General features: G+C 56.4%; 4 protein-coding genes across 4 annotated transcripts; 2 read left to right on the top strand and 2 right to left on the bottom strand.

The window, feature by feature from the left end:
• Positions 1-3270: 3270 nt before the first annotated feature.
• EsH8_II_001389 (uncharacterized protein) lies at positions 3271-4233 on the top strand (the record flags this gene model as incomplete). Its single annotated transcript, XM_083264687.1, has 1 exon — positions 3271-4233. One exon carries the CDS (start codon positions 3271-3273, stop codon positions 4231-4233), a length of 963 nt encoding a protein of 320 aa, XP_083122009.1.
• Positions 4234-4335: 102 nt separating this feature from the next.
• Positions 4336-7714, bottom strand: EsH8_II_001388 (uncharacterized protein; the record flags this gene model as incomplete). Its single annotated transcript, XM_083264686.1, has 11 exons — positions 4336-4468; positions 4530-4780; positions 4859-4946; positions 5004-5112; positions 5170-5279; positions 5334-6703; positions 6763-6820; positions 6879-6984; positions 7040-7103; positions 7160-7501; positions 7568-7714. The coding sequence occupies 11 exons, from the start codon at positions 7712-7714 to the stop codon at positions 4336-4338; spliced, it is 2778 nt and encodes a 925-aa protein (XP_083122008.1).
• A 2111-nt stretch (positions 7715-9825) lies between these two features.
• Positions 9826-11950, top strand: EsH8_II_001387 (GMC family oxidoreductase; the record flags this gene model as incomplete). The annotated part of the gene is made up of 6 exons (XM_083264685.1): positions 9826-10027; positions 10090-10122; positions 10191-10450; positions 10505-10637; positions 10698-11860; positions 11921-11950. 6 exons carry the CDS (start codon positions 9826-9828, stop codon positions 11948-11950), a joined length of 1821 nt encoding a protein of 606 aa, XP_083122007.1.
• Positions 11951-12734: 784 nt separating this feature from the next.
• Positions 12735-19981, bottom strand: EsH8_II_001386 (uncharacterized protein; the record flags this gene model as incomplete). Its single annotated transcript, XM_083264684.1, has 4 exons — positions 12735-14037; positions 14094-19319; positions 19372-19487; positions 19559-19981. The coding sequence occupies 4 exons, from the start codon at positions 19979-19981 to the stop codon at positions 12735-12737; spliced, it is 7068 nt and encodes a 2355-aa protein (XP_083122006.1).
• Between the last annotated feature and the right edge of the window lie 1090 nt (positions 19982-21071).

Here is a 21071-nt window from a genome sequence, read left to right as displayed (position 1 = left end):
CTTCTAAAACGAAGCAATAATCCACGACAATGACAGGTTAAAGACGATGAGTACTAGTTTACTTACCAGGTGGCGCAGAGGTAACGTATCCTGTTGATGACAGAGCGACGAACAGTGAGGTGGAAGATACGTTTTCTTGAGTGTCGATCAATCGTTAAAAAACACACATTCCCACCACATTCCTGTATGGAATTAGGGGAAAGAGATGGAGAACGCCGTTACCTCAACGTGACTAGTCATGAATACTGTGGTGCTGAGATAGATTTCTGGGCAGTGCTTACTATCCTCATGACACAGGGAACTTAGATTCGGGTCCAGAATGCCTCTTCGTAGAGCTTCTGTCTTGAGCCATTAAAAGAAGTAAACACGGAAGTATTCAAGTGAATACTTCAACAAATCAAGCTTCATCGATTGGTAAATGGGTCAACTTTATGGCACTTGAGAGAGGTTCTTCGCACCTTATCAGTGTCTCTTATGTACGCGGAGGTATAAAATTGGCATTGACTTTTATCGTACCGTTTGCTCCAAATTCCTTTCTTTGAAAGACGTAGGCATGGCGCAACACGCAACATGCCGTTGTAGCCAAGCGGTACGGGGGAGTGGGCTGATCCCATAGGGTTATGAGCCTCGGTGTCAGGCATATCTAGGTCAACCAAGGCATGCCAGCGGAATTTTCTCATGGGGATGGCGCTTATACCAGTAATTACCGACAATTAGTCCAAAGGGCAGTGATGCCGGAACACGGACGGCGGTGGAACGCCACCGAGAACTACTAGTCACTCAGTGATAGCGACGGGGTTGCGTTCAGCAACGCAGCAACTGTTCTGCCCGAAAATCATTTCTTCATTACATTCTATGTAACCAAGATTGCGGATAATCATATGTAAATCGCCAGGCCCAGTGTCAGTGGCCTGGTTCTGGATGGTGACGTGCGCCTCATCCTCTTCTGACAGCCCCCCATGGTATAGCTATGGCGGAGCGATTGCTGAGTGGCAAAAGATGGAAATACTCAGCAGATTGATTTATAATTATGTCGAAGAGGAACTGGGAATCTCATGTCAATTCGTGCATTTGCCAGGCTGGAGCTTGTTGCTTAAAACCCTGAAATGGTCTTGCTATTAGATTTGTATGCCATTCTCCAATTGAACATACCGAATCTCGAGCGGTTGGCTCAATGAATTTCCGAGCCGCATTCTACTTGGCTCGATGGTCGTATGATATCCCTGTAGCGCGCTCCCGAGGATGATTGTCATTACAAACCCAGCCGAAAGTGAGTTGGCTGATGCAAGAGGTGCTTCATTAGTACTTTTTGAGAGTGACGGTAGTGAATGTAGCAATATATTCACTTCACGCCCAACAGCCATATTAACTGGTGCTATATTATGTTACTAGTGTATAGTTATAGATTCCGAAGAGAGTACATTGCAAACATAAAGGGAGGTGGTTCAACTTCACTCTGGAGGATTATGTAGGAGCGACCTCGACTCGGCCAATCACATTACACGATTTCTCACTTTCTCCACTCAGTCACTCAACTCACTCGTTTGCTGACGAAAATCACCACCCAAACAGCCTTACGACATCATGGCAGACAACTTAAAGCCTTCATGAATGCTATTCACACATTTTAAATATACATGCAAGTGCTTGCATAGCGGTGACTATTAGAAACGCGAGCACTGAAGCACGTTGTGGACGACTTGAAAACGAGGACGGCCGGTTTGCATCAACAAGAGGCCAAGCTGAGAGAGGACTAATTGAAATACGGAGAGACAAAAGGAGAAGTCTTATAATATACGAAAGAAAATCTCGAAATAAATTGAATTGCGGTCGGCCTCTAATGGGCACCAGCCAGAATTTAGACTCATAAAAGAGGCCCTGCAACTACCCCCCAGCCAGCACGGTCGGTCACGGTCGGTCGTTGACGGCATCAAGCTGCAACAAACCAATTCTCTTGAATGTGGTTGAGACGCCAATGCACCAAGCGAATTTTTTGCTTGGGGCTCTTGTTTGTCTTCGTCCTCATCTGCGATATGCTTGCAGTGAAACTTGTGTAGGCAACCGGACAACCCTCGTTTTTTGACCTCTATACATGTTACCTGTTGCCTATTATTCAGCTGAAACAACTCAAGATGAAAGGTTACGGACGGAGACTATAGTTCGCAGGACATGGCCGAGACGTGACGAACCCAAGACCATCCTTCGTTGCCTTCTTTCGCCCAAGAGCATTCAAACCGTTGTATAATCAAATAACGCGAGATAAGTGATGGTTGCATGTCTGTTCTAACTTTGCAATGTGTAAAGATATTTAGACAGCTTCGAGTGACGAGGATACACCCAAGGACGCGGAACCACATCGACGAGGATCCATATCGATGGATTGTTGTCTTGGGGGCGGGATGGACCGAAAGAACCACAGCGAAGAGCGCGAATAAAGCGTCTTGCACAATAAATCCCGCAGGCATAATTAGCATGTCTTGACCCGTTGCCGAAACGAACATCGCATCCTAGGCATGTATCCTTAAGACATTCGGACTTTGCAAGGTGTTCCATCGGCATTCGGGCGGCCCAGGGCTGGATGCCAAACGGCTTGGAAACGAAATGCCAAACGCCCGCAAGGTACCTAGGTTGGAACGATGACGAGAAGAGGTTTATTTGGAGTTACCTCCTCTCCACGGAGGAATGTCTCGGCGAGAATTGGTGGGCCTCCCGGCGGGATACATTGGATTCGATGAAAACCGATCCAGTCCCTCCATTGTCCCCACATTTCCGATCTCCGAACCCGACCGCCTTACCTCTTCGGCGCCGTTTGCCCACCCCGGGCACCGGCAAAGAAGAAGGGTCCTTTGACCAACTCTGAGAAGGGGATTCGAATTTTATGCACCGGCGACTTGCCTTTTGTCGCAAACGCTGGTTGCCGCCGAGCAGTGGCAGGACGAGGAAGCCGGAAGAGGGGAATGGAAGCATGCCCGGGCTAGCAAAAATCCGAGGTTGCTGCGGCTTATCCGCAAATTTCCAGTGTCTCATCGCTTCCCCACCACCGCGAAGCTTTCACCTCAGCCCTTGCTCACCATCGCCATTCTCATCCACGCCCCGTCGCCTCCATACGTCCCCCCCAAAGTGACCGCCACTCAAAATTTCAGAGACTGCCAGCCCCTTTCCCCCTACTTCTTTTCTTTTCAATAGATCAAATCTCCAATTGAACCCAAAACCCGTATCGGCTCGTCCCCATATCGTGAGCCAAATCGAAATCTCACTCAACCCGCAAAGATGAGTCCCGCTCAGCAGCCCAAGCACGACCCCCACGTCAACCACCGCATCGGCCAGCTCGTCGAGCCGGACTCGGACGGCTACGTCGTCCGCCGCTTCCCAACAGACCACGCGGAGCTCTACGGCGCGGACACCGCCAACCTCGAGGTCCCAGGCACCATCGGCAACTTCAACTTCTCTCACGTGCGCTGCCACGCCGCGCCGTCGGCGCCCCCCGTCGGCGGCGGCGGCCGCCCGCCGTCGTACCACACAGACTCCCTTGTCATCGCCGTGCACGGCGTCTGCCCGCCGCAGAACAGCCCGGACTCGCCGCCCGACAGGTCCGCCGTCGGCGTCTTCTTCGGCCCGCAGAACCTGAGCAACCGCGCGTGCAGGGTCCCCGACGCCGCGGACCGCGGCCACGTCATGCGCGACACGGACGGCAGCGACGGCAGGGACCGCCCACAGCACACGCAGCAGCGCGCCGAGCTGTACGCCGCTATCGCGGGCCTGATGGAGGTGGCGTGGATCGCGCAGCACGGCGGCATCCCGCACGGCGGGCGGCCCGGCGGCAGGACCAAGGCGCCGTTCAAGCTGAGCCACGTCGTCATCAAGAGCGACTCGGCCTACCTCGTGGAGGGCGTCGCAGGCGGGAAGGGTGGGGAGGCGCCGCACATGAAGAAGTGGCTGGCCAACGGGTGGAAGAACTCCAAGGGGGAGAAGGTCAAGAACGAGGACCTGTGGGACAACCTGATGCTCACGATGATGATGCTGGGGAAGCTGGGCGTAGCGGTGGAGTTCTGGCAGGTCCCCAAGAAGGACAACAAGGAGGCGGACCGGCTTGCAAAGTCGGGGCTCGAGCAGACCGACAACTGGTTCGACGAGAAGAATATGTTTGGAAAGGATCACGGGGACGGGAAGGGGGACAAGAAGGCGGAGCCGGCCGCGACGCCGGCGGGGGATGAGCTGGTTTCGATAGAATGACCTGCTTGTGTCGAGTGTGACCCGCTCTAGAGACGTACGGCGCGCGAGGAAGAAAACGGATTCAATTATCTTTGTTCTACGGAATTTCTACGATAACGTCCTTCACAGTGCTCTGTTACGGAGAGCGGTGGAGTTTCCAGCGAGGGGGAGGACCTCGAAAGTGGGAGTCTCGAAAATGTCCCAGTTATCCGACGCCTTGGCGTTGCCAAACGGCTTCAAAGCGGCGATGCGCCACCTGGTAACGAGGGGGTTAGTTTTGAGCGCTAGACCACGAGGAATGTCCAAGGTATACTAACTTGTACTTGCCGGGCTTAATCTGGCTGCCATCCGCCAGCTTGCCGAGCCACCACGACTCAAACGGAGAATCGCGGGACTGGTTTGGCAGGGGGTACGAGTAGCTGTTGTTGACGCTGTCCGTGGCAGGGTCGAAGAAGGGGTAGTTGACGGTGTTGTAGACGTCGAAACTGACGACGGAGCCGACGTGCTTGTTCTGGCCGGCGACCGGGGGGTGGACCCATTCACGCTCTTGGTAGGTTGATTCGTAGACCTTTTGTGGTCAGTCTTTGAAGTCAAGAGAGGCAACATGCCTGGAGAAGTCGGAGGCGATATTTAGTGGGTAACTTACATCCCAGCGGAGCTCGCGAGTGCCCCAGGTGAGGGCGATTTGGGCTCTGACAAAGTCTTGCTTCTCGAGGGAGAGGTCGAAAGTGAAGCTATCGGACTCGAGTTAGTTACGAAGCTCTTCGTTCAGAAGGGTATCGATAGCTTACCTCGGGGTATCGGAGATCGCGGTGCGGTTGACGCCGGAGACGATGCGTGGGTATCCATAAGAGGTGTAGTACATGTCAGCAATCTCATGCTTGACGCTACCGCCGACGCCTGCAAATGATGATTAGTACAAGGGTGAGCCAAGAGGAGGGGGGCATTTGAGCGCACCGTAGTAGGGCACCGAGAGCACGTCGCCGCTGCTAGAGGCGATGACGATCTTGCCGCTGAAGACGGGAAGTCTCGTGGCGTTGAGGCCCTGGGGGATGTCGAAGGAGAACCTTGAGTCCGTTAGCCAATCTCCTCCCTTCGAACCTGTGTCTTGGTGAACTTACTTGGCAGTCTTGGTCTGGCCGGGCCCGACCTTGAATGTGCCGGAGGGCAGGCTCACGGGGGTGCCAATCTGGAACGGCTCAATCTCGACAAGGTCCTTGATACGAGGAACGGCGTTGATTCCCGCATCCGCGGCCTCGGCGGTCCAGTACGACTCGAAGCCGGCGGCCTCCTGCACCCCGAAGACGTACTCCAACTCCGTGGTGCCGGTGTTGGTGATGTCGACCTGGTGGTACCGCGAAAAGTGGTGCGTGTCGTTGAGCGCGAACTTTGTCTCGCCGGACAGCTGCGAAGTGGCGCCGAGCACGGCGACGGCATCAATCAGACCGGTTCCAACCTGCAGAGGAGGGGCCCAGAGGCCAAAGTCCTTGGTGCTGCCGTCGGACCAAGGGAGAGCGCGGCCAGAGGCGACGATGCGGGAGTGCAGCGTCTTGGCGAAGCCCGCGCCGTGCTTGGAGCGGCCCCCGTGGGCGCTGATATAGAGAGCGGCAACACCGGCGACGTAGGGACAGGCCATGCTCGTGCCGGAGAGGTCGCGGTACCGCTTGCCGATGAACGGGGCAAAGATCCTGCCGCCGGGGGCGGTGATGTCGGGCTTGACCTCGAGGTCGAAGGTGCCTCCCCAGGAAGTGAATTGGGAAGGCTTGCCGCCGCCAGCGTTCTCCATGGCGACGTAGTTGGTGGTCTGATCCAGGGAAAAGTCGGCAGTGACATTACCGCCGGCAATGACGGTCTTCACGATGGCCTCGCCGGCATTCTTGGAGAGAAGACCCCAGTCGCTCTGCGCCCAGCCGATACCCGAGGAGCCGAGAACAGCTCTGTCGACCATGTAAAAGAGCATGAATTTAGCACCACGCTCTTGGACCCATCTCTGTCTGATGTAATCCTGGCAACCTTCGTCGAACCGCACGAGCGGGATGGTGCCCGTCAGGTTCAATCCCTCGGGCAGAGGCTCGCAAGCATCATTCTCGACGCTGATGTTGAGGGTGATGGGGACGATGGGCCAGCCAACGATCTCGGCAGGGAACATCTCCTCGGCAGGGCGGTAGCCGAGGATGGTCCGGTTGGACTGCCCGTCGAGGTTGAAGGTGCCGGCGAACTGGCGGGCGGAGACGATGGAGGCGTCGGCGGAACCCACGGCGAGAACTTCCTTGCCGGAGGAGCCGCTGCTGGCGAAGAAGGGACCGACCTCGCCCGAGTTGCCGGCGGCGATGGTGACGACGACGCCCTGCTCCACGATGCGGTCGGCAACGAGAGCCCAGGCGTTGTCGGACCATCCGCCAACGGAACCAACAGAGGCGGTGATGATATCGACGCCGTCCTCGAATGCGCGGATGAAGGCCTCAATCAACACTTCCTCACCGGTGCCCTCCTGCCACGGGGATCAGCAATGCGGCAAAATGATAGTTGACCAGGTTCACGACGACTTACGTTAGGACCAAAGACCTTGTAAGAGTAGATGGTAGCTTCCGGGGCAACTCCGGTGAACCTGATGGAACGAGTTAATTTAGAAAACGCCCGGGGTCATGGATATGTAGTCAACTTACTCATCGCTCTTGCCGGCGACAATGCCAGCGACGTGAGTTCCATGACCAGCCTGGTCCATGGGGTCCTCGTCAGGCTGTCGCTCTTCGCCAGGGTAAGGCCAATAGCCTGCGCATGTCAGCCATGCTTTGAATATTTCAAGCTTGGTAAGTCCTGAACTCACTGTTGTCACCAACAAAGTCATATCCGGCAGCGACCTTGCAGCCGGCTCCGAAGCATCCACCGAGCTATCGAGAGTCTCGTTAGTCATCATATAAAAACATCCGCGACGGGTGAAGCCTACAGCAGGATGGGTGTACTCAGTGCCGGTGTCAACGATGCCGACCTTGACGCCCTTACCCAGGATGCCCTGTTCGTGCAGCTTGTCCACGCCCGTCATCCAGTGGATGTCATAGTTGAGCGCCGTGGCATCGTCGCTGAATGACTCCCCAGTGACGACCGGGGCGAGCTGGATGCGGGTGGAATGCCATGCCTTGACGACCGGCAGCAGCGCCTCGAGCGAGTCCGTGTTCTCGCTGTCGGACTCGACTGCGATGCCTTTGAAGACGGACGAGTCAAAGACCTTGAGGATCTTGCTGCCGGGCCGGGTCCGGAGTTGCTGGACTACGGCGTCCTGGTCGGCTCCCTATCAAAGTGTGTTGGTCATCCTGTCCCGAAGCCTCTCGTTGAACTGGCGGACTGGGGGGCGTACCTGTTCAAGTTCGATGATGAACTTATTGGGCGCGACGACGGTCTCGTTGGACGGACGGACTTCCTCGTCGACGGCACGTCGGGAGATGCTGGCGGCGCCCGTGCCGGCCAGAGCCAGCACGGAAACGAGGGCGCCGGTGACGCGCATGGTCGATCACTAAACGAATGTGTATCTCGACGGTCGAACTGAGGGTTGGTCGATGCCTTGGCTGTCCCCTTTGTCCCACTTGACGACCGCAGCCGGGCGTCGCGCGCCCTTTTATGAGCGCGCCCCATGGACCGCAACGCAGAGACGAAGCCGGCCTCGCGTGATGCTATTGCGTTCTGGCGATCTCGTATTGGCACTGATACCCGCGGCATGCAGAGAATCAAAACCCCCCGGTTGCTTGTCCCATTTCGGCAGCCGTCGCAGTGGCATCCCCACCCCCGAGGCGACCTCACCGTGTAGGCCAAGCAATTGCGGCCCACAATTCGCCAATGGCGGCCAGCACTCAAATCACCCGAGCCTTTTGTGCCTTGCATCGACCTGCCGTCTTGAGCTTGGTTTATTAGGGCGTCACTCTATTCCTGCGAATTCTGTTATATTTCGACATGCACGCTAGGATGTGTTTCTTCGTATTTGGAGATGCGGTGACATAGGGGCTTGGATAACGAATGGGCCGGCTTCGGAGAACACTATCTCGAACATTTAAAGGGCCCGATAATCGCGAGAGCCGCGCCCCAGGTCTTCATTACCCCAGAACGGGCGGTTGGTGCCAGAGTTACAGTTGGTTCGGCACGACCAGTTCAGTTCATGAGACGATCCAAACTCGGCGTTGTCGCCAACCAACTGCCCCCCTCCCCCTCCTATGAAAAAAAGAAGAAAACAGGAAAAGAAAGAAAGAAGCAAGGGGAAAGAAGGCAACGAGATGAGGAGCGCGCGCAGCGTATCGCTTCCCAGGAGACCAAAAAAATTGCATGCTGCTGATCAGCAAGCCCATGTGTATACTGCCAACTGGGGTCATCACGTTCGATTCATGAGAGCTCCCTGCCCCAACACGTTGCAGGGAAACTGGCCTGATGTTCAAGCAGTGCAAGCAATGAAGGTTTCTGGTTTCTGGTTGTACTTTTGGAGCGCAAACACCGCGTATAATCGTGGAAAGTCTAGCCAAAAAATGTCACCCGCCACCGGGTATTGTGACTGCTTCATCAGCATAACTGCTGTTAGTTCTCTGCGCTTGCCAACTCTCATCCGCCGTTCCTCTCCCTCCACCCAATCAGCCTTGGGTGGGATGATATCAGTAGTCCCGGTGGGATGGTCTAAACAACACCGGGGGTACGCAAGTACTTGAGATGTGAGAAAACAAATATCGTGCTATACTGTGAGCCGTTGTACGAGCCTTGGCGACGGCGACCCATTTATGACCCCCCTCATTCCCCTCCTGTTGCAGCATCTGAGCGGTGGCATTTAAGCGATCTCTCGGGTCTCGGGGCTCAGGACCTTGCAATCTTGGTGTCTTGGCCTTGGGACCGCTTCGGATGGTCCACCGAGACAGACCCCCTGCTCTCGTCAGTTCCGCCCTTTTCCTCCTGTGAGTTTCCGGATAGAACACAAGGCAACAATAAGGCACGACCAAAGAAGAGACAAGTTATAGAGGTTTGCAACAAAGAGAGGCGGCAATATCGACAAGGGAGAAACAAAGAGACCGCCATAACAGGCAAAAAGACGTGCTGTATCAGCCGATGCTACTCTCTCTCCAGGGTGTCCCCGGGTCATGCCGCCCGCGCAGTCTGGATAGTTCCTATGCAAGATCAGGCTCGTGCCGGCCGCATGGCCACATGGCGACGCTGGCCGCGCCCGGGTGAATCCGCTGCGGCTTGGCACCGGGCGTTGGCTGCCGGTAAGTGACAACTTTCTGGGTTTGCCGGCTCTACCCAGTTGACTGTCAGATTTACCCCACAGCCGCCAACGTCTGGATCTTCCAATGAGACCCTCGCCTCGATCCTAAGCCTACGAATGGCCGCACCGCCAACAATTCACGGTGTTGCATCGTATGCGAGTTCACTCTCCCCGCGTTTAATCAACGGATGAATACCGCTCTTCGATATCGGCAAAGGGATGGTCCTCCCCCCCGGGGGGTACGTCGCACGCTGGGTGCCAGCACACGGGATTGGAATTTGGGCGCTGCCGGGTGGCCATAAAGGACCAGAACTCCTCGCAAAAGATGGACGAGCTCCTCTGACGAAAAGAGGTTCTATTCCGCTGGCCCAATTCACAATATGATCCGGCCCATTGCTGCCCTCGCAGGCGCCCTCGCCTTCATCTCGGCGACATCGCCTGCTGCCGCAAAGCCGATGCTTTTGGAGACCGCGACGCTGCTCGAAAGAGCGGAGCAGGTCAAAGACGCTTACGACTACATCATCGTCGGAGCCGGGACGGCAGGCTTGACCGTTGCCGACAGACTGAGCGAGGATGGGAAACGTCGGTGACCCCGTACCCTCCCTCGGGGCCCAAGGTCCCAGCTGACTTACCGCCGGGCGCAGATTCTGTACTCGTAATAGAGTACTGCCATCTGGGTAAGTCTGGAGGAGTCGGTTCTTACTGCGAGATCCGTGCCAGAACCCAGACCCTGACGTTATCCAAGTTTCGGACGCGGTCATCGAGGCCGGCGGAGGCCGCAACTTCAACGATCCTGGCATCCGGTACAACATCACCTCGACCCCGCAGCCGGGGATGAACAGCCGCACGCAGGCCGTCTGGATAGGCTGCTGTGTCGGCGGCAGCTCGGCCATTAACGGCATGGTCATGGTCCGTGGGACCAGGGTCGAATATGACGGCTGGGCCGAGCTGGGAGGGCCCAACTCGACGTGGGGCTGGGACGGCGTCCTTCCGTATTTCAAGAGGGTGCGCCTACGGCTGCTGTCCTGGGCCTCCCCTGGTTGCTAACCGAGCCCACAGGCGGTCTATTTCACACCCCCGGAAGAAGAGCTCGCGGGCGCCTTCAACATCACCTGGGACCCGAATGCTTGGGGCATGGAGGACGGTACCAAGATCTTCGCCTCGTTCCCCGAATACCAGAACCCGCGGCTGAGTAAGAGAGAGAAAGAGTCAAACCAGTCAAATGAAATCAGGGATCTCTAACATGCGGCAGTACCCATGTATCAAGCGGTTAAGAAGATGCCGAGGATGGACGTACCGCTCGACGGTGCCGGCGGCGACAACGGCCTGTTCTGGTACCCATCCTCAATCGACCCCAAGAGGTACCGGAGGTCCTATGCGCGGACCGGCCATTACGATGGGGTTACAAGACCAAACTTTGAGGTCATCACCCGGCACAAAGTCCGAAAGGTCGTCTTCGACGGGACGACGGCGACTGGGGTCGAGTTCTCCCCCCGCGATGGCGACGGCCGGCGCAGAACTGTCAAGGCGAACAAGGAGGTGATCCTGGCCGCCGGGACGGTCCACACGCCGCAGTTGCTACAGCTCAGCGGCATCGGGCCAAAGCCGCTGCTGGATGCGGCCGGGATCCCCGTGCTGCTCGACACGCCGGGCGTGGGCCAGAATTTCCAGGACCACGCGTACCTTAGCGTCGGGTACCAGTGGGGCAACGGCGCTCCCTCCGGGCCGGCCGTGCCTGCGAACGGTAACCCGGCAAGCGTCGCGGCCCCGAACCTCGGCGCGTGGATCGGCCTGCCGACAATCACCGAGGGTTTCGAGGCCATCGCGGCGCGCTACGAGGCGCAGGACCCCGCCAAATTCCTCCCGACAGGCACCCACCCGACCGTGGTCGCCGGCTACGCGGCCTTCCAGAAGCTGCACGCGAAGCTGCTGCGCGACAGGAACACCAACGTGATGTGGCTGCCACTCACGGGCGGGGCGGGCGGCATCGTCATGGCCATGCACGTCGTCAGCCACGGCACCATCAACATCGACCCCGCGGACCCCGAGGCCGAGCCGGTCGTCGACTACCGCGCGCTCAGCAACCCGGTCGACATGGACATCATGGTCGAGATCATTGGCTTCATGCGCGCGTACATGAGCAGCCCGGACATCGCGCGGTACCAGCCCCGCGAGACATCTCCGGGCGCGAACGTGAAGGGCGAGGCGCTGAAGAGCTGGATTCGCCAGCAGTACATCCCGACCAACTTTCACCCAATCGCGACGGCGGCGAAGAAGCCCAAGGAGATGGGCGGCGTCGTCGGGGAAGACCTCCTCGTCCACGGGGCGGATAGGCTCAGCGTCGTCGACGGGAGCATCATGCCGCTCCTGCCCGGGGCGAACACGCAGCAGACGGTGTATATGCTGGCGGAGAAGGTGGGTAGCCCGACTCCATGGGTGTGCGACGACTAGATGCTGACCAAACCCGGTTCACAGGCTGTTGACTTGATCAAGGCTCGGCAGTGATTGAAGCCGTTATTTCTAAAGCGAGGGTAATTGGGTATGAAACCTTGGTGGTGAGGCTAGCTCTGTGTTAGTACCCAGATCTTCGAGCTGAAGAGGGCCTGTTGAAGGACATCGACAGCCGAGGAATGGGCGCCAACAAAGACATATGTAAAGGGCTGACTAAGCCACACAACCACCTGCTACCCTCGACCAAACACCCAGTTCCTTTCTGCCATATACAAGCCAATTTGACAAACATGATGGTGGCCTGTGAGCCAAATGTTACGAGCTTTTTCAAAAGTCTGCGTAGCCAGTCTCAGCCAGAATGAAAAGCATGTCGTTTTCCCCATGTGTTGGACAAGGACACCAAAGAAGCAATCGCTCACAATGCATCAAGAGAGGACCGTATGTGAAAGCAAAAAATGTATTGTTCATGATTTGAGAAAAAAGAATGAGGGCATAGCGTAAGTCTAATCTAAATGTTTTCCATGCAATGTTGCTGCCGCCAGAGATATTTCGCCTCCCTCCATGACAAGATATATAGTAAGATGAACATGCGAGACGGCGAGGACCAGACATCCAGTATTTCATCCCCTTCCCCGTCTCTTCCTGCTATGCGCAATTCGTGGGCTAATAACAAACGCTTTTTCTACGAGTGTGTATATAAAAAGTTATACATCATTATACAACCAAAAGCTCCATAAATCGGAAGTGAACCGGCCCTGACCAAGACCAACGTGACAAGGGGCGGCTGTTGTGGCGCGTCCCCGGGTATTTTTTTCGCATCGCAGATTGCATGATATTTTTACGGCTTCGACACCTGCTCCTTTCTGAAGAACTTGAAGAAGAGGATGGGGATCACCAGCTGGAATGCCAGGCAGATCCAGAACCAGTAACTTGAAACGCCAGGCATCAGGCCCTGGGAGAAGTCGGGGAAGGTCGTGTTGGGCGACAGAGCGTTCGGGCTCGTCGCGCGCGCCAACATCGTGAAGGCACTGCCCACGATTTGTGCGCCAATGAGAACGGCCAACACGTGCTGGCGTGTCAGCGTCGCGAGCAGCATCATACCCAGGCCGACGCCCTGGATGTTGTCCAGCAGACCAAGCCAGAGCCAGAGGCAGCGAGACAGGATAGCCGAGCCAACGGGTCCACCAGCCCAGGGGAGGTACATGCCCATGCTGCTCGTTCCCCAAAGCATCTGCGCCCACCGAGGCGCGCACAGACCGATGGCGAAAATTGGCAGAAGCCAGGTGTGGCTCTCGGAGAAGAAAGAGAAGACGTAGAGAATGATGGCCCAGAGAACGACGAAGAATCCCAGCGCGAGGAGTACCACGCCCCATCCAGGGATGAACTGCGAGGCAAAGAGGAACTGCCAGTTGCGGCCGTAGGGCGCAGACAGCCAGTAGTTCTGGATGATGATCATGATGAAGAAGACGGGCACAAGCTTGCGGCGGATGAGAGAGATGTAGAAGCCGGGGATGTTGTCGGGTGCCTGGCGGTAGTAGTCGGGAAGGCCGAAGAAGAGGATGATGCCAATGGACCAGAGGAGGATGGCGACGGGAACGCAGACGACGAGAGCCTTGGGAATGCTGGTACCGTCGAAGAAGGCCATGGGGGAGGTCTCCGGGGTGTGGGTGAGAGATCCCCAGTACCAGAGCATCAGAGAGTAAACTTGGGCAATGCCGGAGACGGCCAGGGCACGCGTGATCCATTGTTTCGTCGGGGCTCCGCCTTCGTCACCGAAGTTAAGCGCAAACGACAGGGCACCGGCGCTGGCACCGGCTGCGTAGATAGCAGTGGCGGCGTCTTGCATGGCAGCGCGGCTCTGCCAGGGCGACATGTAAGGAGAAAGACCGAGGAGCAGGAACGCCAGACCGAAGAAAGCCCACGGAAGCGACAGAGCGTAGACGGACTTGGTGAAGCGGACCATGATCCACCAGAGAGCAGAGGTGACCAGGTACGTCGCGGCAACGATGTACAGCTTGAGGGGTGTCTGGTTAGTCTCGCCCGTGAGGAGGACGATCTGGTACGAGTTGATGGAAATGACCTGGCTGAAAGCGAGGAAGAAAGCGTAGACGGGCCAATCACCGATGCGGATGGACAGTAGACTGGGAAAGGTTAGCGCTTTGCTAAAGATGAGTGCGACAGGGCAGATTAGACTTACTTCTTGAGACCTGTGGGGGCGTTGTAGTTGTCGCCCAACAGGAATTCGTCGTCGATGGGGCTGTCATCGTAACGAGAGGCGCCGGTGAGCCCGCTTGGCGTACGGCTGCGACCACGCTCTCCATCGAATTTGGCACCAAGACCGTTGCTGGAGCCTGGACGGCTGGGCGCCGGACTTCTTGAGCGGCTGTGGTCCCTTCGGCCAAGCTTGGCGTCTCGGTACCTCGCGAACCACTTCTTCTCGCTCTTCTTGAGGTAGTTCTCGATGCAAAGGTCATTGGACGAGTTCTTGGCCGTCAGATCGTTAAGCATCTGCTCGAACTCTGCGTAGAACTCCCCGTTCTTATCGGTGAAGTTCTGATCCACGTTTTGAAGCTTGAGGTCGTGGCGGTCACCAACGATATCGGGCAGAGACAGCTGGGAGCTGTTGCGCTGCTGCTTGTAAAAGCTTGGCTGGGGCAGGCCGAGACCCTCAAAACCGGCGGTTTGAGGAGATGAGACGTCGTTTTGAGCGCGGATGGCGAAGCTGTCAACGCTCATCATACTCTCACGACCGCCAGCGAACATGCTCTCTCGGGGCGCAAGCATGCTATCACGGCCACCGATGGAGCTAGAGAATGAGCTGCGACGAGAAGAGGGGATGGTCGACCACGGGACGTTGGGAGTGTGTAGGTCCGGCGAATTGATTCGGCCCGCGGGGCTGGCAATGCGACTCGGCGGGGGCAGAGGCGACGGGGCCCTTGAACCGGTTGGGGTCAGCTCGGCACCGAACTCGCTGACGGCGACGCTCGATCTCAGCGAAGAGTCCGTCAGGTTCCGGATGCCGCCGGCCTTCTTCTGCTTAGCAGCCTCCTTGTTGTGAATCTTGATGGAGTCGTTGTAAAGAGTGTCGAGTTGTCTGATCCACTGCGCGACGGGGAAACGCTGCTTGGCACTCCATGCGCGCATGAGGGCTCGCTTTCTCGGCTTGCAGTTGAGGGAGGAAATAATGGCTTGCTTGAACTGCTGGAGCAAATGGGCGGGACTCATGGACTCGACAGTGTACCAGAAACCAGGCATCTGGCCGAGACCACCAACGCGAGCACCAACACCCAAAGCACCCTTACGACCGAACTCGACGGCGACCAGACCAAAGGGCTCGTCACGAGAGGGGATAAGGGCAAATTCAGCACCGCTGAAGATGTAAGGAGGAAGCTGGGTAAACTCGGGCTTGCTGAAGACACGCTTGGGGTACTTCTCCATGAGCTTGTTAAGCTTGAGGGCCGCAAACTTGCCGTACAAGTCGATGACGGGACCGATGCAGATAAGCTGGGTCGAGGGGTACTTCTCGAGGATGCTGGGGAAGATATCGGCGATCAGGTCGACACCCTTTTGCAAACTCCATCGGCCGACGAAGACGAAGAGATCGGCGTTGGGGTTGACTTCGAGACCGGCCCACTCCTGGGCTTGTCTCCGGAGAGTGGCACGGTTAGCCTCGAAGGTCTCGTCGATCTTGATGTCGTCCTGGTGGTTCGAGATATCCTCTTCGGGTTTCCATTCGCCGGTATCGGAAGGATCGGGGTTAGGCAGCTGGCCAATGTTCTTCAAACTCCAGAAAATAGGGTAACGGGCCAGAGAACGGTCGCCGTACTTCTTAGACACACCGACGGCACCGAACCCGCGCTGATGGATACGGAGGTAGCTTGCGGCGGCGTGTAGGAGGTTGAACGCAGAACCATACTGGACGTAGTCCTTGACGACCTTAGGAGGGAGGTTGAACACGCTGTATACTTCCTTTTGCTCCTCTTCGGTTCTCATGGGCCACATGCCCTGGAACTCGGCGTTGTGCAGGGACAGACAGACGGGGACGGTCTGCGGGAGGAGATAGAGGGGGGCGGCGGCACCGTGGTAATCGTTGATGTGGTAGATGTCGACGTTGAAGCGGCGGATAGACTCGGCAATACAGCTGTTCCAGGCGCAGTACAGGACGGCACTCTCGAGATCGTCCATACGGGCGATGTAGGGGTCGGCCTTCGTTTGCTGACGGAAGATCGGAGCATCGAGGATGACGTACGTGATATTGTTGCTGATGTGGTAGTAGACCTTCACCTCGTACGACTCGCCCATAATCTCCACAAACATCGGTTCGGCCTCGTTTTCCAGGGGGTAGTCGACGTCGCCAACAACAGGGACAACCCAGATCAGGTCGACGTGCGAAAGGGCTTGACTCATGAGCTTGGCCATGACACCAAGGCCACCAATCTTGATGCTGATCTTCCAGTCGTCGATGTTGTATTCCATGGTGGCGATGAGGACCTTCCTTCGGGGGACGCCGCCGGTGGCCGCAGCCGCAGCTGGTGTGACGAGAGGAGAGGGAGGAATTTGGGACATCTCGAGACTTTTGCCTTTTTCGCCGAAGTTAATGTTGGACTCATTCCCGAGCTTGAGTGGTAACCAACCCTTCTTGGAGAAACCTGACTTGTTGATCTTGACCTGGTAGAATCCCTTCATGTAGATCAAGCCCGCCAGTCCGGCAAGGACAATGGGCATGAGACCAAGCAGAAAGAAGAAGATGATCTGAATCCACATGTTGCCCTGGGGAACGGCGACGTAGTTCCAGTTAGCGTCATTAAGAACCAACTTGTAGGAGAGAGCGGGCATGGGAGGCGGCGAGGTCAGGTTGACCACGTTGTCGGACAAACTGCTAGGGGGCAGACGGTCAAGGACACCGTCGCCGTTGGGGTCGCCGTAAATGAAGGAGGCATCGGGCTGGTTGTCCGGGTTGATACCCCAAAGGTTCAGCTGAATCTGGGCGGGCCATTCGTACATAAAGTGCAGCTCCCAAGTGTTGTCTCCAGTTTGGGTCATCAAGTTTGGCAAACCAGCATCGTAACCCCACTTGTTGAAGGGTCCGTGGAAGAAAATGTGAGGGAAACGGCGCGAGTAGGGAATGTCACTGCTGTCCGAGTGCTGGATGAGTGAAGACGAGCCGAGAGGCTGGCTCCAGTACTGGACCATCAGATGCTCGCCCTCCCATTTCTGGAGGTCGGTTCCCTTCCAGGCCTGAGGAACCATGCGCTGCCTGGCACCCGTGTAGGGCATCCAGTTGCTCCACGTCGAACCCCAGTTGGTGCTATAGCGCCACTTGTTAGCGCCAGCAGCGGAGTGGTTGATGAAATATTCTTCGCCGCTCTGCTGCATGAGCGAGCGAGAGTAGTTGGCAGTGCTGGGGAAGACGATGGGGTTGTACGGCTTGCCGAAACGGACGAGGAAGTGATCAGTGGCGTTCGTGCTTCCTCCGCCTTCCGCCTTGACGTCCTTGATGGTGATCTTGACAATGCCATCGGGAACATTCTGGAGGTTGGCGGACCATTTCCAGACAGAAGCAACAGCGCCCGTCCAAGACTCCTTCTCAATGGCATCCATGGGACCGCAGGTGGGGGTGTCAAAGGTAACATTGGTCTTTGTGTTTGAATCGACATTGACGTAGGCAGAAACAGCATTCGTGACGGCGTCGCAGCTGAGCATATTGGTGGAGAACTTGAACGCGATGGGGATTTTCCCATTCGCATCTGTCGAGTCAATGGGGAAATCGTGGCCAGGCTCGAAGCCAGTGATGGCAGGCTGGACCTCCATCCAGTCGCCGTCGGGGACATAGGCGCGGAACTCGAAGGGCGACATGGTGATACTGCTGAGACAACCGGCAACGTGGTTCGCACCCTTGAAACCGTTCACCTTGGACGAGCTCTCGAGCGTAATGGAAGCATCAGTGCTGAACAAGTTTCTGACCTTGGTCTTGGCGTCAAACGGCGCAATGAAGGAGTTGTCCTCACTGCTGCAGTCAAAAGTGTACGTCGTCTCGTTCGGACTGTTGTGGTAAACCAGCCAAACGGGGTCTTCGTTCGTCTTGTTCTGAATGCTGAAGTAACCACGCGCAACGCTCCAGATTCCAGTCTGGGTCGCGACTGAACTTCCATTGTACTGAACGCCTCTGGTCTGGTTGGACAGCTGTTCAAGAAGCCAGCCGCCCTCGAGAACAGGGTACTGCACGCGGAAGGAAAACATGCGCTTCATGAAGTTGCGAACCGGGGCCGAGGGGTCCCGATGATCGTACGACACGGTTTCGTCTTCGCAACCCTTTTTGCCCTTGGAGATGGGCCAACCGACATAAACCGAGTTGTCGCCTGCATAGCATCCGTGATACTTCCACGCCTGAGCAGCGGAGAAGGCCTGACGACCGAAAACGTAGTTCTCGGCAGTGTTGTCCAAAACGTAGAAGTTTTGCTCTTCGCCATAGTAAACCAAGGGGGCACCAGGCAGAAGCATAGTGGTGATGAAGTAGGCGAGAAGCATGCGCTCCGTTCCGAGCTCGATGGCGGGCCAGCGGAAAACGTCCTGGTTCGTGACACCGTACAAGTGGCGAGGATCGAACTCTCCAGTGTTGGCGTTGAAGAAATCGTTTGTCAAAATCATCTGGTTCCAGGTCTGGACCCAGTCGGTCGGAAGATCGTAACCAGCCTCGAGATTACCGCTTAGGCCGAGGAAACGCGTCATGAAACGGTAGATGGAGTAGTGGAAGGCACCAGCGTCAAGAGCACTCTTACCGTGTTCACGCAAGAAGCTGCCGGAGCTCGCAGAGGAGGTGGACGACATGCTGATGGCGGTTTCGAGGTCCAAGCTGGAAGCCATGTCCGGAGTACGGCCGCGTCCCAGATAGATGGACCCCAGAGTGTTACCACTCGTGATTTCGCCCACGACCATGAAGTTTTCCTTGCCGAGATCCTTTGCGCATTTTCGCATAGCAGTACTCCACTCAGCCTGTGCATCGACGGTAACCTGCACAGCCTTGTCGATACGGAAGCCGTCAATGTCGAGCATCTGGATTGTCATGCAAGAGTAAAGCTCGAGACGCTGGCGGACCGAGGGAACCCATTCACGAAGACGATCCTGCACGGAAGCGAACTTTGCCAATTGACGCTGCCAATCGGGGAAAACACCGAAAGCCTCAATGTCACCAAATTGATCAAAGTCACTGTCGTAGCATCCCTTCAGCTGTGCCGTGACATCTGCGCCGACGGGCTTGCCGTCTTCAAACCAGAAAGGCGGGTACTCGCAGGTTTCGTTGTACTCGTTGCCGATATCGAAATCGAGGTACCTTCGGGAGGTCTTCCACTGAACCTTGTGCTCTTCGGTAAGGAAGGGAGTAGACGCGTTGAGGTATCCGTTGAAACCAATCAGATCACCCATGCTAGAGGAAGAGTGAGTGACGGCAATGCCGCTGCAAGCTTCTGGATACTTACGTCGCCATTGTCTGATCCAAAACCACATACATGCCCCTTGCGTGGATTTCGTCTATGGCTTTCTGCCATGCCGTGATGTTGCCGAAGTGCTTATCGAGGAGGGTGAGGTCGAGAGGCTTGGGCACGTCAATACACACGTGCTCATGTCACTGTGGGCGGTGACGAGGGGAGAGGGTTCTTCTCATACCGAGTAGGAATCCGCCTTCCACGGATCGTTGATGAAGGGCGAGCCAGCAATGTAGAGAGCCTTGATGCCCATGCCCTGAATATAGTCCAACGTATCGACGAGTCCCGCCAAATCTCCTCCGTGGCGGAGCTGATTGCTCATGATATCATGTTCGAATAGCGTGCCGTTGGCATTGTCGTTGTCGGGGTCGCCATTGACGAATCGGTCGATGAATAACGTATAGTAGGGGAATCGCCAGTTTGTTGGTGATTTTGTGAAATTAAATCCAGCTTCCTCTCTCTTTCCCGAATAATCGTATGGCGTCTTTGCCAACTTGTTTGTGTTGAGGTTGTAGTCGACTTCGCTCGCGGTGTACTTGAGGCCGGAAACGAGTGTGGATGTGGTAAGGAGTGTAAGTGCCCAAGCCAATACTGAATTAGACATTGTTACTCTTACTCGCCGGGAGGGGCGAGGAAGTAAAGTTGTACAACAAAAAAATAGACAGGAATGATTGACGAAGTGAAGAAAGAAGGAATGTGGTGATGGGATGGGGGAGAGAGACAGAGAGGCCGCGAAGCAGACCAGCAAGCAAGCAAGAACGAATGACGGGTTAGGATGCAAGGCGCGGGACGGGTGGGAAGAAAACTCGGCCGCGAACACCACGTTGGTACAGACGGAAAAGGGGGTAATCTCATGGGAGCCCGGGTCAGCCCAATTGCAATATGCCCCAGGCTGAAGGCGGAAAGGGGGATCACTGCAGAGTGGCTGGGGCCTCAGAAGAGTCCATGAAGGATCTGTCCGTCCGCCTCGCCTCCCAAGGCTCCAGTCTGGCAGTCTGTGGTCTTGGGGTGGACAGGCCGCAGGGCGTCGATTTCGTGACGGGCGACGGGGCCCCTCTGCAGGGACGGATCAGCCGAATCGTTAGCTCTTCTCGTCCTCCTTCTCCTCCTTCTGCTCCTCAGTTCTCACAGGCCGACTCGTCGTGCTCCTCCAACCCCTCTCTCTTGGTACATGATAATGTGGCTCCGGGGGTGGTCGGGGCTAATTCTGGCTATACGAAGTTTGGAATATGGATATGCAAAAGGTGCAGGCAAGTGCCTGGGTTGCAGCGAACCATTGAGAGCGATGGGAGATTGGCGGGCCCCGTCTTGAATTGCCATTTTGGACGACTACCCAGTAGAGGCTGTCCAATACGGTGGCTCCGAGGTCAGCGTCGACAGGGGCCCATGTTGAAGACCAGGGATAGGCCGGCACAGGTTGGTGCTTCTTGTTGGTCGATTCGGGCGAGCTCCGTCGTCGGTCGAGGTATCCGCAGTCGGTTGCCCCCCCCCCCCTGGCCAGTGGACGTGCCCTGTGGTTGCATCGAGTCATTTTTACTTTGTGTGGTTCCCCAAAAAAAATACGAGACGTTGGTGACGGGCCGGGCTGTCAGAACGAATGATCCATGCTCTCGAAGATTATCCAGAAGCAGTGATTTCCCAGTCGGGAATATTGAGGCTCGGGGCCTCAGCCCAGTGAAATTTGACGTGGGCGC

The sequence above is a fragment of the Colletotrichum jinshuiense genome, chromosome 2, assembly GCF_051148585.1.
Source record: "Colletotrichum jinshuiense chromosome 2, complete sequence".
Classification (NCBI taxonomy): Eukaryota; Fungi; Ascomycota; class Sordariomycetes; order Glomerellales; family Glomerellaceae; genus Colletotrichum; species Colletotrichum jinshuiense.
This window is presented reverse-complemented; position numbering and strand designations above follow the sequence as displayed.